At 40.4% G+C, this 18,752-nt stretch overlaps 1 protein-coding gene across 1 annotated transcript in view; it reads right to left on the bottom strand.

Annotated features, from left to right (window-relative positions):
• The window catches only part of CHCHD3 (coiled-coil-helix-coiled-coil-helix domain containing 3), a 279,219-nt gene that overhangs the window by 185,439 nt on the left and 75,028 nt on the right, over positions 1-18,752 (bottom strand). The window contains 1 exon segment of the mRNA XM_075063733.1: positions 5,160-5,321. Coding sequence (XP_074919834.1) covers positions 5,160-5,321 — 162 coding nt within the window.

The following is an 18,752-nucleotide window of genomic DNA, read 5'->3' as shown; positions in this document are numbered from 1 at the left end:
CGTGAAACCCCCATCCTTAGGACAGTGCATCTCATGCCTTCCAATTGGTGGAGTCTCCTCCTGCTCCCTTCCCTCAGATGCATCATCTAGTCCACTCTCCACATTAGTACCTGTGGAGAGAACATGAAAACGATTGCTCACCTGTATCTGTATTGCTGGTACATGGACGCTCCGCTTTCTTCTTCTGGAGGTCACATGCTGCCACTTTTCTTCACCGTCCTTCTGTCCTCGCTGTACAGCCTGCTCTGATTCTTCATAATGTTGTGTCCGTAGAAACATATCCTGATGTTACAGTATCGTTTTCTATTTGCACTTAGAACCAGCCACTGGGGTAAAACACTGTTCTAGCTCATAGAACACCAGAGGAAACAAAATACTTCTCTTCCCTGCCCTGCCCTCTTCACACCCATCTGCCCCCACCAATGGGAAAAAAGTCCAAAAGCAGAGGGGAATTTGGGGAAGAGGAGAGGTAAGGTCCTGGATACTGGAGGAAGACATGTTAAGAACAAAGTGAGCAATGCTGGAGGGTGGCATTAATGTTAATGATAGAGCACAGGTTTACATAGGAGATTTACAAAGGATAATTTTTTAAAAAGTTCTCCAACTGTCCACAAAGCAAGTCTGAGTAACCACATGAGCCTACATCACCATGGATTTATTACCATCTTCCTCTTCCTCCCTTCTCCCCAACTGTTTGTTGTAGTCATCTGTTGCATCTTGTATTAATTAGACAGTAAGCTCTTCAAGGCAGGGTTTAATGTTTTCCCATGTGCTTGTACCTAGCACAACTGACCCCTACTACTGGGGTGGGGTGGGGGGGCGCTTTGGGTGCTACCACAATACTGAATATTAAAACAGCTGAGGAGAGAGGTTAAAATGACCAAAAATTACAGACACAGCACTCAGCAATCCCTTTTCTGTGAAAGTATAAACAGCAGAAGTATTATCATTTAAAAATGGATAAATTATTTAATGCTGTGATACAAGGACCTCTTCAGTGACAACCACCAGATGGCAAGGAGTATATAGAGATACAAGGATTCCTTGGATTCACCAAATCATTGCGAGATGTTTGTACAGAAAATATGTGAAGAGTTTATTATATATAAACACACACACAAAATTACAGGTCACCAAAAGGTAATCCACATACTCCGGGCTGGGTAGGGGTGGACAAGTGCTTATTTCACTCTGCTTGGTCATATGCATATTGCGTATTGTATCGGTCACAACGAACGCCTATTTACATTCTGAGTAAAATGCTGATAGATTAGCTGGAGGGAAAAAACAAAAACTGTAGAAATTATCCTGTTAGGAGTAAGACAATGAACTTTTGAAACTATATTTGGAGTACAGATGAGCCCCCTAGGTATTCCCTCAGTCTGTGAGGAACATATGTTAGTAATCTTATGAGAAGGGGTCTCAACCAAAATGGTTGAAAATGCTGGGGAAAGAACTTGATTTCCTCTATCATAAGCATAACATTTATGTTTTCTTTACACAATTAAAACAATTAAGGATCAGTAATGGACATTCATTTTTTATAGCACCATAGGCATGTGCAATGATTTACAAATAACAACATGAAAAGACTTGTCCCATGGTTCTTACACTCCAGATCAAGTTAAAGAAAAGATAAAAAGGTTAGTGTTAGAGTTAAACTACTTGTATAGTGTCAGAGGTTTTCATGTGACTTTAAGGCAGGGGCCATATTTACGTGTCTGCTGCAAAGAGATTCTAATTTAATTTGGATGAATGATAATACCAACATTTAAATATGAGGTGTGAGAGACAGAGCCAAGAGAGTAAACTGACCAGCAGCAAACAAAGAGAGTAATGGCCTTCAAAAAAAATTAAAGGACAGTGAGTATTACTTGGTACCTGACAACACAGTAGATTGCCCATAGCCACACATTTAGACAGTTTACATTTATTTAGATTAACTGTTATGTTATATTATATAGATTAATTAGATTATCAGGGAACTAAAACAGATCAATAGCTGCTTTGCTCCTTAATAAAGAATTACTGACAGTATTTAGGTAAATGAATGAATTACAACAGTAACAACAACAATTAAGCACTAACACAGCATTTTTCACACAAAGGTCTTTCAACATGCTTCAAAAATTCACAGACTGAAAAATTAAGGTGCAGAGAAGTTACCTGACTTGCCCAAATCACACACTAAGCCACTGGCAGAGAAGTCAGAGAGCTGACTTCCGTTCCCAAGCACAAAATCTGTGCCACAGCCAATTGGATAGGCTGCCTCTACATGCACCACCATAAGACAGTGAGATTCTCTGAATAAAGGTCCATATGAAAAAAGATTGCATAGGATTTTTAAACATTACATTATTCCATTCCCTCCCTCCCTAACAAATGATGCATGCATCTTCCCTTGCAGCTACATCTCAGCTTGAAACAAATCCTCACCCTCCAGCCAGTAAATACAAAATTAATCAACAATGAGTTCTTGATTGTTTCACCGGGCAGATGTGGTTGATGCATTCTAGGCTAAGTGAAACCTAAGAATGAAAAGTGACTTTTCTGCAAAAAACCTGTTTTTTAAATTTGTAATAAGAAAAAGCCTCAGTGTTCAGAATTTTCTGAGAAAATAGGCTTTTTTCCACATGCAGGTATCAGGTTTTGTTTTGTTTTTTGCAGGTCGGAAGGGTGATGTCTCTCTTTGAAGAGGATGAATAAATGAATTACAGAATCAAATAAGTTAAGAAAAACAAAAAGCCTGTTAAGCCCATGCAAAACACCCTCCAAAGCTTTGTTCAGCTAGAACAAGAAATATCTCTTGGTTTATGCAAGGTTGCACAGACAATCTACTCCAACTGGCAAAGCGTGTTACATGGGTTGAACATGAATGTGTGTATTTAGCTGTACTTCAAAGGTTCTCAATTATGCGCTGACCATCTGTCGTAGCTTCCTACTCAGATTTGAACCTTAGCGTTCATAAACTGAGAAGCTAGCATGAAACTCCCCCAAGCTTATTACCAGCTTGGATCTGATATTGCTGCCACCAATCAGGATTCTGAGTACCTGATAAACTCCTGGTCTCCCAAAATCTTCTCTGGGTGACCCCAAGACTTCAGAAACCCGGGTCTCACACCAAATGGAAATCAACTCCTCCCTTGTTCCTCTTTATCTCAATCCAGCTTCCGCTCCTGGGTATCCTGCGATACGGTTTAACTACCTTGATGCAAAACAGAGAGGGCCATGTTACCGTCTTCCCCCCCTTTTCTCCCTGGAGGGCATATGATTCAAACTTAGCTCACTGCTAACCAAATCTTTCCAGTCCCTTGTTCTTAAGCCTTAACCAGAGAAAATAAACCTCAAGAGTTAAAATAGACAAGCTTTATATAAGAAAGAAACGGAGCATACATATTAAAACTCGCATCAATTGATGACAAATACAGGATATGCTCTAATGAAAATATGAATAAACAGTCCTGATCAAAAGATATCAATTTGAAACATTCCAGCAGCCTAACACAGTGAGTAATACAAATACACATATCTAAACCATAATTGTTTCCTTTGTTGACTCATAACTTGGGAAAGAAGGGTAGAAAGATAGTTGGAGATAGAAAAAAAAAAGAAAGTCTCTCTCAGTAGCCGAGAGTAAACAAACAGTGCAGACACAAAACCAGAGACGAGTTCCTCCTCACTTTGAAAACGATGACTGATTGGTCTGCTGGTCAGGTGTTTGTTCCTTTGTTAACCTTTCACAGCGGAAAAGAAACTTAACGCCTTACTATCTGTTTATGACACCATCTTTTTATAGTTTCAGAAAGGAAGATAGTACTCCCAGGGCTATTTTGAAGATTTAGCTATGTACCGTTATTTCTCCATACATGAGAAGTGAATGATTTTCAGATGGGATTGGCTCATATGAGTGTAGACCAAGAATGATAACCTTTCAAGATATGAGCTAGGATTTTTTCATCTGGCAAACACATTTTTCATTGCTATATACTCATTTTTTTTTTTTTTTTTTTTTGTATAAATGGTGCTTTATAAGCTCAAAGAATTGTCAGAGGACTTCTCCTGAAACTACAAGGCAACTGCAGTGATTGATGTGGAAGCTACAAATGCGCATACATTTGGAAATGGCTCAACAAGAGCAATCTAAGGTGGTCATTTTCAGAGGAAACAGCCTGCTATACCTTTTACAACTTGTGGGATGTCATTCAGAGAGGTTTATATAATCAGTTCTGATGGGAAAAAATACGGGGGGGGTCTTCATCAGACTTTCATAACTGGTATTGAAGTTAAGGGCAATAACCATAAAAAAAATCAACAACGTATATAAACATCATTATTTTGGTCTCAGTTAATTAAGTTGGTTGGGGAAAAAAATTAAAAAAATTATTTTAGGATAGAGGTGCCATCCTTTCAAGTTTCTGGGTTGCTTGACTCTTCACTCTGCAGAGGCGCTCCCCTAGTGCGCCCCTGTCCTTGCTTCCCACATCACAACAGGCAGCTCATCATGGCAGGAGGAGTCACATGGGAGAGAGGGAGTGTCTTTGATGGGGGCACCAGGGGCAGGAGGCACGGGGGGGGGGGGGGGAGCTGATTGCGGGGGCTGCCAATGGGTGCTGAAGCACCCCCCATTTTTTCCAAGTGGATGATCCGAGCCCCAGAGCCCCCCAGATCGGCGTCTATGTCTTTGGAAAATTTCTTAAAATCGTATCAATTTTTAACCAATAACACCCATGTGTAATGTAACCTTATTATACCACGTACAATAAATGTTGTACAAATATCAGTACTTTTGTATCACATAATCTTAACCAATCCTCTGAACACTTAATTACTGAAATGAATCAGTCCGCTAGCATCTGAGTTAGTTGAGTGAATGCTCTCTTACATTTAAAAGTTCTCTCCCAAAAAGTTGACATCCTTCTGTGCACTTAAAAAAAAGACATGATGGTTTTACCAGCGCTTCTTTTAAGGACTGTGATATTACAGAGGCAAAAGAAGAATTGACTGATATACCGTATTTGCATAAGAGGAAAAAGCACTACTGAGAGGATAGAAACATTCTACTTTCTACATTTTCAGAGAGTTTGTCAAGCATTGAAAATTTTATTGAAATTGACATTGTTGTTAAACTTCAATATTTACATAAAAACTTATGCACTTACAAATGCTTTGGTGTCTTTTCCAGGCGTTTTTTTTTCTCTTTCTGTCGCAGCTCTCTCTCTAAGAATGGGCTGTCTAGTCATATGCTCATTTGAAGCAGCCCGCTCCCGCTCCAGAACTTGTGCGCAATTTCATCCACGTATTACTTTTGATTTCTGTTTCATCTACTGAAAAAACGGTGAAGAATTTAGAATGGATAAATATATTCGTCAAATGCTTGAATGGACAAACACATTATTTCATCCCATCAAGAAGGTACAGTAGTATATGACAATATTAAACTCTTATGGCTTTAGAGCTCATGCCCCTATCCAATTAATCATTACCAGAACTTATAATATTGCAATTTTAGATTTAATCCCAACATATAACCTTCTGCATCATATTGGATATGCACACCACACACATATAATATATACACCACAATAAGAGTAATATTACATACAATATAATAAATATATATACACCCACACAGATTTATATATACATATATAAATACATTACAGCCACACACCTAGCAATATACCCCCAAACCACCATTCAGTATCATCTTTCTCAATATAGTACATAAGATTCAGCATCCCACACGTACCCAAATCTGTCAACAGCATTACCTTCAGAAATTAAGGAATTAAGTAATATAACTGTCTGTTACAGCTTATCCCCATATACATTTTTTCTACAGCTGTTCCCCTACCTCCATTTTGTTTTTGTTTCTCCTGTGGCCTCCCCTCCCTGGCTGTTACAGTTGTGACCAAAGCACTGCCCTATCTCAAAAGGGATGGCCACTTGTGCTAAGGCCACTGCCCTGTTCAAAGGTTAGTCCTGTTTCACCTGTTAAACCTGGGTTTCTTGGTGTAGGTAGGACAATGTCCAGGCTTATCAGAGCCTTATGGTGTTGTTTTTAAGATCTTGGGGCTGAGTCATTATGGCCTCATGTGCTTCTTGAGTACCTACTGCACAGGCTCTGCCGGCATTCTCTGTGCTCACCTACAGTTTCCCTGCCTCCTCTCTCTCTCGCTCTCAGAGGAGCCAATCAAGTACTCGGTGGGGAAACTGCCTAGTCTTGCTTTTAAAACAGACTTTTTTAAAATTTAACATCGAAAAGGTTCACTGCCATTGAATGCCTTGGTCTTGCATCAGCGGGTTCTGAGGCCGGGGTCATTCGGCCGCTCATGTTTTATTTCTTTGAGCGTACCCCCGTTTTTTGAAAAAAAAAAAACCCACGATTAAGACGAATGCTGCTGAGAGATCTCCGCTGTATTATTTTGAGACAGTAACTAGGGGCTTTCCGATGTTCGTGCTTGCTTTTACCTCTGCTGCTTCCTTTGGGCCTGGTAAGAACCCATACTGTGAAAACTCTCCTATACTTTCATTTTATTATTTTAGCTGCTGGCTAAAAAATAGCCTCCCAGCACAGAGACTCAAGTAAACCTTTGGTCTGTCTATTGTCTTAAAATCTCCTAAACTCCGCTCGCACTTCTGGTGCTAAAATAAATGGTTGTTGCCGCTGCTAAGATCTCTCCTTTTGGGTATTGCCTCAGGGCTCTTTGCTTGCAAGCTGTGTTCCATGCTGCAGGCACCATCCCTGGGCAACATATCACTCTGCCCTCTTGTATTCCCCATAACATAAGGTGCACCATAGAGGTTTTGTTTTAGTTAATAAGTTTAGTTGTTAGTATTATAGAGCTGTAAATTCACCTCCTTTCTTTGTGCTCGGTATAGATTTAAAGCTTGTAAGTTCACCTGCCTTGTTAAGTTTGCTGTTCTGTTCTTCCGTATAGTTTGTGTTTGTTTTGATTAATTGTGATTTTGTTATAGTTTGATATAGAATTGTGATATTTGTTGTTCTTGCCTAGTTGTTGGATTAAGATCGATAAGGTTTTTGCTGCTTCTCCCTGTATAACTTTGTCTGTTTTTCCCCTCTCAGGGTCCCCCCCCCCGTTGTGCTTCTCCATGTCTCTCGTGTCTACAAACTCCTGCTGCCACCAACTTCCCAAACCCCCTTGCTGTTTCTCCCCCTGTATACTTTGTCGTTTTCCCCGCTCATATCTCCGCCCGTGTGTGCTAGAACTCTCTCTAGCCCGTTGTCCTTACTCTCTGCAGGGCTTCAAAGTGTCTCGCTGCTTCACGCCGCACTCTTCCTTCATTCAAAGTTGCCCTATATCACTCACCTCTTCCGCCTCCCCCGCCTCCTTAACCCAGTTTTAGGCACACTCTGCTACTTCCAGCCTCAAAATCTAAGTCAGTATTCTCTACATTGCAATAATTTCACTTATTCACCCATATGCTGAATATACTTCGATATCATTAATACCCATGTGTTACATTGTAATTAAGGCCACCAACCACTTATACTTCTATCTAAGATTGTTAACCATTTTATATAGAAGCTACCATTTTATTTTGCATTTCTTTTTGGTACGTTTTGCATTTCACACTGTATCTAGAATTGTTCCTATATAAAGTTAAGTTGCTTATTGACTGTACTGTATCCCATTGTGCTGAACCCCACTGTTAGAACTCCCTACACTGTTCAATAAGAAACTCCCCCCATCATTGTCTATTGTAAAGACCCTATACACCCCATCCCTTCGTATTTTATTGTTAAATTCCCACCACTTCCTTTTTCCTTTAATAAAGAAATTAATTGGCACCCCACCTTGTGGTAATTGCTCCCCAAGATCCCATATACCTGCTGGCAGGGACAAAAACTAATTAAAATCTCATGCTTAAACAAATATACAGTATACACATTTTTTAAAAGGAATTCTTGTTCAAGAATCCTCAGCTCTATTCCTTTCTCGGTCACTGATACACTTTGTTACTTTTGGGCAGCTCACATCTACTCAGTGCATCAGTTTACTCATCTGGAAAGTGACTTAAGAGCATCGGATGAAAGGCGCTATTTAAGTGCAAAGTATTATTATTTCCTGAACTTGTGTTTTCGGAACTTAATCATGCATTATATTAGTCCCAGGGAATTCTCAACATGAATAGAATGTAATGTCACAAGCCATAAAATTAATGGAAATCTTTACAACAATATTTTTATAAAAATGCATGTATACGTTACATGTACATGTAAACACATTTTAAAATAGATTAGACAATAAAAACACCTGCTTTTGATATATATATTCTCATACCAAACACAAAAGTCAATATCTACAAGTTCATCACCAGTAATGGAATATCAAATACTGTTTTTTAAATAGGCATTTGAAAAACAGAGAAGGAAATGAGGCTTCAGAATTTCCACTGAACGTATGTGTTATCAAGGGAACTGCAGAGAACAAATCAAACCGCACAGGGTCACTTTCTGAAAGGCACCAGCATTACAGTACATTAAAGTCTTCCCCAAGGAAAATGTTTAAGAGGAGTGGGGATGGTGGGGAAGAAGACGGAATGCGTGCCATTTTTCTGCTCAGATACAACCCTCTGAAACACATCAACCAACTGGGAGTTTTTATAAAGTTTATTAAGCAGCATCTTCAATTACTCCAGCAAAAAGATTATGCAGACATGGACCAAATTCCATTAAGTGATTTCCCAAGGTCCCCCAAATTATTCCAGCAGCATCAGTGCATTTAATCTATCACACAATCAATGATGTAGTCAAAACACACACCAGTTTTCCTTTAGATTACAGAACTATTGTTTCACACAAAGAGAAGACGTGTCAAAATAGAAGTCTTAACAGTTCCTTTTTTCTGAAGAAAGTAAAAGCAGCACTTAGACTTTTCAGAGATTAAAGATTAACGCCCCCCACACACCCCAATCACCTGTTTTGTATTCTACGCTCTGCAGTTAAAGACCTGACTCCTCTTTTCATACATTACACTGCTGATAGTATATTTCACATATTAATTATTGTATTTAAAGAAGCTGCCATTTGCTTGATTTTTTTTTTTTTTTTTTTTAAAAGCTTGGGATTTTTAACTCATATTCATGTCTCTTAATTTTTGCTATTTGGCATTAGGCAGAATTACGCTCCTTGATGTTGTCTCCTCTTAATCTCCTTTTCCAAAGAGCAGACAGTCAGTTACCTTAAACCTTTTAAATAATAAGTTTCTATCTCCCAGATAAGTTGTTTGATGGCTTAACTTAATTGCTGTTACATTCAACTTTATGAAAGTAAATGTTTAAAATTAAATATATACAAGTTAAGAGGGAAGGTACTGTACATCTGGGGCCAGGCTCAAGTTATGAGGGATTACAGCTATCGGTTACAAAGTTCACAAGATACATACTTATCACACAACCAGCATAGCTCCAGATTGGGGTGCGGGAGTTTTTAAAGCATCAATGGATAAGTGGGCTCGGGTACGCCACCCACGGAATATATTAAGAGTCCAAGTCAGTATCAACGTAGTGAATGAGTACATGGGTGGGATGTGTCCCTTCGTTCGTCAGGGAAGGAAGTGGGTTATTTCCCTGGTCAGCGGTCTTGGTTACTCGAGCTGGTATTGGCGGTGTCCCATGATGTGTTCCGTATAGATGTCTCTGGACCACCTGATGGTGTCAGACACCATGAACTGTCTCGTAAGCCGGGCGTAGTGTTTACCGACTCCACACGCTCTCAGCATCGGCTCATTGGGGTCCCACACACCAAGGGCTCCTATGATCAGGGTGTGTACGTGGACCTCGTAGCTCTGGGCTCTCAGGGAGTGGGCCAGCAGAGTGAACTTTGAAACCTTCCATCCTCGGCCTCATGGAAGGCCAATGACCTGTTTTCAAATGGCACCATGACGCCTACCATGAGGACTCTCTTTTCTATGTCGGTCATGACAATGTGGGGTCGGTCAGCTGTCTGTCCCGGGAATGGCAGAGTCAATGGTGATCTTCCCCAGGGAAGGTGGGATGGCTTTCACCAGCCAGTTGTGGATGGCGTTATGATGGAGCTGCCAGACTCTGGAATGCTGTTTGCATTCACACAGGATGTGGGGCAGGGTCTCATTGGCGTAGTCGCACTTCCTACGGTACTTCTTCCGGTTGCTGTGGCAGACAGCTCCACTGAGGGGAACGCAGTTGAATCGGGTACGGTGGATGAACTGCCAGTCAGTGAACCTGGTGAAGCTGCCCCAGGGAGGAAGTGTCTGCTGGCATCCCACTTGCTGGACACTTGGAACACCTTACCCAAGTCTGACTTCCACTTAAAGTTCTCAGTGTAGTGGCAGTGCATAGTGTCTTTGAGAGTCCTTTCCTGCATCATTCTGGCAGTTGGGGTGACGATGGCGTGGTTCGAGGTCTTTATGCACGGCAACAGTATTCCCAGCACCCGGCACTCCTCGCACCACTTCTAGTGGCAGCTGATCCTCTTTCGAGGTGTCTTGAGGCTTTGCGGGAACAGGACCAGAGAGAGGACAGGTCTCCTCCCTCTCTCCCAAACTCAGCCTCCAGGTAGCCACTGAGGTAGGTGGCGACATCATGCTCAGAGGGGGCCCTGGTGATGCGTTTCCTGACCACGGCCTGTACAGTTTCATCTGTGATACTCCGCACTGTCGGGTCTGGGCACTTCAGGAGGAGGAAGGCATGGGTGATCACCAACACGTCGCACAGGTCTCCCATCCAAGGTACGCTGGCACCGCCTGGCCTGTGGGAAATGTAGATGATGTCGGTGCTGGCCCTCTGGGGAAGGTAGAGCCATTTCCTCACCAGCTGCCTGATGGTGCTGTCGGCCTTGTTCAGGGGCATCTTGGCTCCAGCTGATCCCCTGAGGATGAAGGAGATGAGGATACTACAATGAGAATGGAAAAGTTCCTTACCTTTTAGGAGGGGTCAGTGTGTTTCTGTTATCCTTGAGGAATGTTTTTGCACCATCCTTGATATCGGGTTGTGCTGGTACCACTCGTCAGGAATCTGTTTGTGAGTACTCTCTGCCTAGCACTTCTTAGAAATGTGTCTTTCTGCAACATCAGCCCACTTCTTGCCAGACTCTGAACTTGCAAGCAGGTAGAGCCTGAGGTTTGCTCGCAGCCTGACTTTTGAAAACTTTGCTTTATATCAGTAAAACTTGCCCACTGCTTTAGCTCAGGCCTCATACCAAGGTCTCTTATACCAGGACTTCTCAGGCTCTCTTCCTACTATAGACACAAAACTACTCAAGATAGTTACATCCCAAGCAGATGACAAAGAGCTACAAAAGGATCTCACCAAACTGGGTGAATGGGCAACTAAATGGCAGATGAAATTCAATGTTGATAAATGCAAAGTAATGCACACTGGAAAACATAAACCCAACTATACATATAAAATGATGGTGTCTAAATTAGCTGTTACCACTCAACAAAGATCTTGGAGTCACTGTGGATAGTTCTCTGAAAACATCCAGTTCAATTGGCAGTGGCAGTCAAAAAGCAAGGAATATTGGGAATCATAAGAAAGGGACAGATAATAAAACAGAACAATATCATATGTTTGCTCTAGTATAAATCCAGAGGAAGCCCCATTCTTAACACTATGCAGATATGGTCACCCCATTCTCAGGAAAACGATATATTGGAATTGGAAAAGGTCAGATAAGGGAGACCAAAAATGATCTGGGGTTATGACATCGGCTGCCATGATGAGAAGGATGAATAAGATTAGACTTTTCAGCTTGGAAATGTGACATCTAAGGTGCGATATGACGAAGGCTATAAATCATGACTGGTATGAAGAAAGGTAAATAAGAAGTGTTATTTACTCTGTCTCATACACAGAAAGCTAGGGTCACCAATGAAATTAACAGGCAGCAGGTTTAACACACACAAAAGGAAGTATTTTTTCACACAACGCACAGTCAACCTGTGGAACTCCTTGCCAGAGGATGTTGTGAAGGCCAAGACCATAACAGGGTACAATAAAGGACTAGATAAATTCATGGAGGATAGGTTCATCAATGGTTTTTAGCCAGGATGGGCAGGGATGGTGTCCCTAGCCTCTATTTGCCAGAAGCTGGGAATGAGTGACAGGAGATGGATCACTTGATGGTTACTTGTTCTGTTCATTCCGTCTGGGGCACCTGGCATTGTCCACTGTTGGAAGACAGGATACGGCACTAGGTGGAGCTTTGAGCTGACCCAGTATGGTCGTTCTTATGTTCTCCAAGAAAGGGATAAGAGAAGCAAGGGTATCATCTGAACTTGATTCTTTGGATGAATTCACCTTTCTTAGATATACCATGAGGCAGAGGCCCCCAGATTCATTCAGGACCAGAAAGTATCAGGTAAAAATATCTTTTCCCCTCTGTTGGTAAGGAATTTCTTCTATCGCTCTCCATTTTAGAAGGGGCCATAGCTCCTGAAGTAACATGGTCTCGTGAGAAGGGTCCTAAAAAGGGATGGGAAGGGTGGGTAGGGAAATGAGTTGTATAACATATTCCTCCTTTACCATGCTGAGTAGCCCCTTGTCTGAAGTGATGTCTTCCCAAGTGCGGTAAAAGAGGAATGGGTATAATCCTAAGTGAAGAAATATTGTTGGCATGCTGTCCTCAAAGTCAAAACGACTGCTTCAATGTAGCAGTTATTTGGTGAGAAGTGCTTGCTGCCATGGAAGATCACTCCTGGCCTTGAAGAGATCTTGATCTCCTCCGAGGGGCACACTGATGCTTCTGGTGGAATGAGGATCATGATATAGTTGAGGTTTAAAATGTTTCCTTTTTGTAGCAGGAGTACAGACTCCAAGTGAATGAAGCGCTACAGGAGAGTCTACATTTCCTTTTGTTTCAAAGCGGTAGCTGTGTTAGTCTGTATCAGCAAAAAGAACAGGAGTACTTGTGGCACCTTAGAGACTAACATATTTATTTGGGCTAAAACCCACTTCATCAGATGCATGGAGTGGAAAATACAGTAGGAAGAGATATATAGACACACAGAGAAGCTTATGCCCAAATAAATTTGTTATTTACTTTTGTCTTTTTCTTGCTCCTAATATAGTTAAAGAAACTCTTCTTGCCTTTTTGTACCTTGCTAGGTGTAATTCTTTTTGTGCTTTAGCCTTTCTGATTTTGTCCATACAGGCTTGCACTACTCTTTTGCATTTCCTCTTAACAATCTGTCCATATTTCGACTTTATGTAGTATTTCTTTCTTGTTTTCAGGTCATTAAAGAGCTCGTAATGGGGCCATATTGGCCTTTTACTATTCTTCCTATCTTTTCTTCACATCAATACAATGTGCAGTTGTGCCCTTAATACTGTCTCCTTGAGAAACTGCCAGCTCTCATGAACTTATTTATCCCTTAGATTTTCTTCCTACAGCACCTTACCTATCAGATCTCTGAGTTTATTAAAGTCTGCTTGTTTGAAGTCCATTATCCCTTTTCTGCTGCTCTCACTCCTTCCTTTCCTTAGAATCATGAAATTTATCCAGTCGTTATCACTTTCATCCAAATGGCCTTCAGCCTTCAGATTCACAACCAATTCCTTCAGGTTGGTCAGAATCAAGCCTAAAATGATTAACCCCTGGTTACTTCCTCCACTTTCTGAAACTAAAAGTTGTCAAAGTCCCTGCAGCTCTTCTTGTTGTTGGGGGTTTGTTTGTTTGTTTGGGTTTGTTTTTTGTTTTTGTTTTTTTTGGGGGGGGGGGGATATTTCTGTTTGTTCTAGAAATGCTTCATCAACATCTTCTCAATCATTCAGTGGTCTATAGTAGACCCCTACCATGAACTGCCCACGTTTTTTTCCCCTTTTATCTTTATCCAGAGACTTTCAACTAGTCTACTTCTCATGTCCTTTGGACCTTAGAACAAGCGTATATATAAAGAACTAGTGGAATTTAGAAGATCATCTTTATGGGCACATCATGGGTTTAGTGATGAAATCCAAGGGAAGACTTCTGTGCCATCGTCTGTTCTCCGGATGACTAGAAGGATCATAATGTTTCTCTCTCCTACTGACAGACAGAAGTGTAGAGGTACTCAGAAGCATCAGAATCATATACCTGATAAGTGCACAGGCTTGGGAGTCAAGAGACCTTGATTCTATTCTTGGCTCTGTTAGTATTTAATTTTGTGGCTGTAGGTGAGTCACTCTCTCTGCCTTTGACCTAGTAACAACATCAGTATATCACTCAAAATATGGGCTGCTTGGGAAATATTTGCACTGATTTATTTGAGTTGCAGCTTTTGTAAGAAAAACAGTTCGGACTATTTCATAATCTAATGTGTTACATATCTGTCAGGAAGATATGCTTGATATTCATTCTACATTTTCTCTCTCATTTTGTCTTAATTTGTATTAACATGCCTCATTCTGCAAAATTATTTGCCCATCTTCGGTGTTATGTTCTCTCTGAGGTATAGCCTGGCTTAATGACTGTTTACCTCCTATCCTTTCATTGTAAAAGAGAACTTTTCAAGCCCCCCCCAAATCTTTCTGTTGTCCAATGTGTCCACATCTTTCTGACACTGAGCAGCCCAGAAATGAACACAATATTTCAGGAACAGTAATTCCACAGCTAAGTCTATACCATATACCTGCTCCATGATTAGAAGTCATTGCATAAGCAATCCTAAACCACAATGGCTCTATTTGCTGCCATACTGTAGTGCAAACAGTTTTTTAATCTGCTGTTTTCTATCAACTCCAGGTCTTTTTAAATTATGATATACTGACATTTCTAATAACTGATATTGGCTAAAAGAAACTAAGGAGAGCTGGCAAGAAAACAGTAACTGCCCCAACCTTAGTTCGTATGATCTAAAATACTTTTCACCATGCATACCTGTAGTTACTTGAAAATGTTCTCAGCTTTTTGAAACACTTGTTGGAGTTGACCATGATGTGGAGGCAAAGGCAGCATCAAGTTTTATTTACCAAAAAAAATTAAATATCTCCCAACTTATTTAAATTCATCAGAGTTTTAAGCAAAGTAGTATGCTTTTAATGTAATGTAAACTTCACTTATTTGCATTATGTAATTGGGTGGCTTGTAGGAGCTTAATGAAACAAATACAAGTCAGCTCTGTCCTAATATGTCAAACACTTGCTTGCATCAACTTACAGTAGTTTTCTTCCTTGACATCATGAACTCATTTTACTGGCATACAGTACAAACTTTACCTGAATGAGAGCAAACACTAACTAAATCTTCAATGATGACTTACATTACTAACTATTCTAAAGCAAAATATTCAGACTTGTGATTTATATTCAGATACACAGTTACGGATCACACTGTCAGTTCAGTCTAGTAACTGAAGAACTCTGTATAAAGAGACATTGCACAATGAAAATTTTAATTACACTAAAATGGCGGGCTCAGTCTAATAGCTTATATGTTTAAGAAGTAAACTCCAATTTGCTTATGGAGGCAGATGTTGCAACAGAAAAGGGGAAAAAAAGCAAGCAACTAAAATCTCGCACTGCTCATTTATACTCTGGAAGAAATAATGTAGAAGTCTGAGTGAATGCTGAATCAGCAGTCAAGACTGCTTGCTATACATTTTTAAAAAGAAAAGTTGATAGTTGGTAATTCAGCAAAGTAATTAGATTATACAATATTGACCAACTCAACGTGTACTGCTTTCCAGTCACATTACCTCATTAAGTAAAACAAAAAGCATATAAGTGATCCTGTCACATCACCGTTGTAACTGGCTGAAAGTAAATGTTAAGTACTAAAGGGAATTCTTGTGGATTGAGATTTAGAACCAACCGCTTTAACATTATTTTATGTTCTCAGTTATTGTACGGCATAAATTACACACACAAGGTTTGTATTCCAATACGAAGAACACCTCTGTCATAAACAAATAGCTAAGGGTTAATGTTTATTTCACCTCCAAAGGGGTAACCAAACCCCTGACCAGAGGACCAATCAGGAAACAAGATTTTTCAAATCTCAAGGGAGGGAACTTCTGGGTGTGTGTCTTTGTGTTCTGTTGCTCTCGGCTCTGAGAAGATGCTTTCCTCTCTTCAAGTTTCCTAATCTTCTGTTCCAAGTTGTAAGTACAAAGGTAGAAAGACAGTAAGCTTGCTTTTTTTTTTTGTATTTACATGTGTGTAAGTTTGCCTGGAAATGTTTAATTGCATATTCTTTTTGGGTAAAGGCTGTTTATTCATTTTCTTTAAAAACAATTGATCCTGTATATTGTCAACCTTGATAGCAGGACCAGTTCTATGTCTTTTCTTCCTCTTATATAAAGCTTTCTTTTTAAGACCTGTTGGATTTTTCCTAGTTAAGACTCAAACGGGAATTGGTGGGGAGGAAGGGAAACAGGGGGAGGGAAAATCTCTTTGTGTCAGAGTTCAAACTTACCTTTGCCAGGGACTCTTGACTGAGGGTGAAAAAAACTTGATCTCTCGGTGTTTGCATTTCAAATGACTTGAATGGTACTCGTAGTGTTATCTAGGGAGGGGAAGCCGGGGAGGAAATAAAGAGGAGACAAGGGGAGGGGTTGTTATTTCCTTTGTTGTGACTCAGGGGCATCTGAGTCTTGGGTCCCCCAGGGAAGGTTTGGGGAGACCAGAGTGAGGCAGGCACTGATTCCTGTCTGGTGGCAGCACTATCAGATCTAAGCTGGTAATTAAGCTTAGAGGAATTTATGACAGCATCTTATTTTCTGAACTCTAAGGTTCAGATCTAAGTAGGAACGCTATGACAACCTCCTTCTGCATTTCTACAGCACCTCTCACCTAAGGATCTCAAAGCCCTTCACAGCAACTATGCCAGTTAACACTATTATCCACATTTTACATATTAGGAGACTGAGACATACAGAGACCTACCAAGTTCACCTAGGGAAGTCTACATCAGATGTCATGGCATCCATGCTTCAACTGTCAGATATGTGTCCGTCTGCAATCCATTAAATCAGACATGCAACAACAGCAGCTATTTCGCAAACCCCTCCCCCCCCAAACATTATCAAACCTATTTCAGTAAAATGACCAGGGGAAAAAAAACACATCATACAATGTAGAAGTTTGACAGTGCTGCCCGTGGGAGCCAGCTGAGGTCACTCAATCAGGGTGAACTGAAAACAAAAAGGGGCAGACAAACCCCAGAAGCTGGTGGTTATTCCAATACTTAGATTTACCAAGCCAGCACAGAACAGCTTCTACAGTACCTCACTGGTTACTTAGAAGTTCAAACACCGCAGTTCCCTTAAAGTGCCCAGCCCCAGGCCTCAGTCCAGACACACAAGTCAGATATGATAACTATTACTGAAAATCTTATCTCATCATATAAAAGAAAAGGTTCCTCCAATCCCAAAAGGATCAGACAAATACCCAGGGGTCCAATTATATCTTAGATCTTACACAAAATACACACTATTGGCCAATTCTTATTAACTAAGCTAAAATTTATTAAAAAAGAAAAGAGTGAGTGTTGGTTAAAAGATCAATATACATACAGACTTGAGTTCAATTCTTGAGGTTCAGATACGTGGCAGAAATGAGTTTTTAGTTACCTAAAGTCCTTTTAGAAATAGTCCATAGCTTATAGTCCAATGTTCATATTCAGGGTGGCTTCAGTTAATGACTGGTGATCTAAATCCTTATGGCTTAAGGTTTCGCTCTCTTGAAACCCAAAGCAGATTTGAGATGAAGCAGGATCATGTCCTAGGGTTCTTATATATTTCCAACAGCCTTTCGGCCTGAGAAAACAATAGGCTTAACTCCTCCTTCCAAACATCCTGGCAATTAGCACAGGGTAATTTATGCATCAAACAGTTCAGATACAGGTTACCACAACCTTCAAAAGAGACACACAGACAATAGTACTATTTCACTCAAGTATCTTCCTAAATGTTAATATTCCTTTTTTGATCTTTGAATCAAAGCTACAGCGATAGACAAGACTTGTTTGTTCAGGTCTTGTGATATAAGCAAACATCTACCCTTCTATCTCTAAAAATGCAGACTTGCATTTCAAAGCTCTATTCATTTACATATTTTCCTAACAAGTCTCTAAAGTTCATTCCTGGGTTCGGTCAGCCTGTGAGTTAACTAACTCTTTCTGGCTCTGTCACCTTTCAATGAGATACTATATTACACTCATAACATCACAGAAGTAAAGTGAAGGGATAAATTTTCTAAAAAGACAGTGAGGTTTTAGCCATGTAATTCCCACTTAAGTCAAGCCAGATCACACAATGCTTGCAGCTCCCTTGCTTTTGCAAGCAAAAAGCTGAACATTAAGAATAGGAAAAGTTAGCCATGCTTACCCAACAGCTCCCTTTATCGGACTAATAAGGTCCAGAGATTGACTACAATGATACTCTAACCTACTTTCCATTTGGGGACAGAGTAAGATCCATCAGACATTGGGCTGCAGCAGGAAAAAGGCACAATTGCTCCTACTGCAGAGCATGGTAAATTTCACCTAACGACAACAGATCCAAATCCTTAATTCCATCTCTATTCTGAATGATCTATTTGTCTCTAGGGTGAACCAGATCTTTGGACCTTATAACTCGAAGAAAGGAAGTTTTCAGAGTTTTCTTCTTCTTCATGCTAAGCTCCACAGACACATTACAATAGATGTGCCAGCAGTGTGCCTCCAGAGTGGGAAGCAGGCTCATCTACAACATGGTAAAATACATATAAAATCTCTTCCATCTTCCCATGGGCACTACGGCATGGAGCAGACTTCTGTCAGAAGAAAG

This window comes from Chelonoidis abingdonii, chromosome 1, assembly GCF_003597395.2.
Source record: "Chelonoidis abingdonii isolate Lonesome George chromosome 1, CheloAbing_2.0, whole genome shotgun sequence".
Lineage (NCBI taxonomy): Eukaryota > Metazoa > Chordata > Testudines > Testudinidae > Chelonoidis > Chelonoidis abingdonii.
The sequence above is the reverse complement of the archived record's forward strand: the minus strand, read 5'-3'. Positions and strand labels throughout refer to the sequence as shown.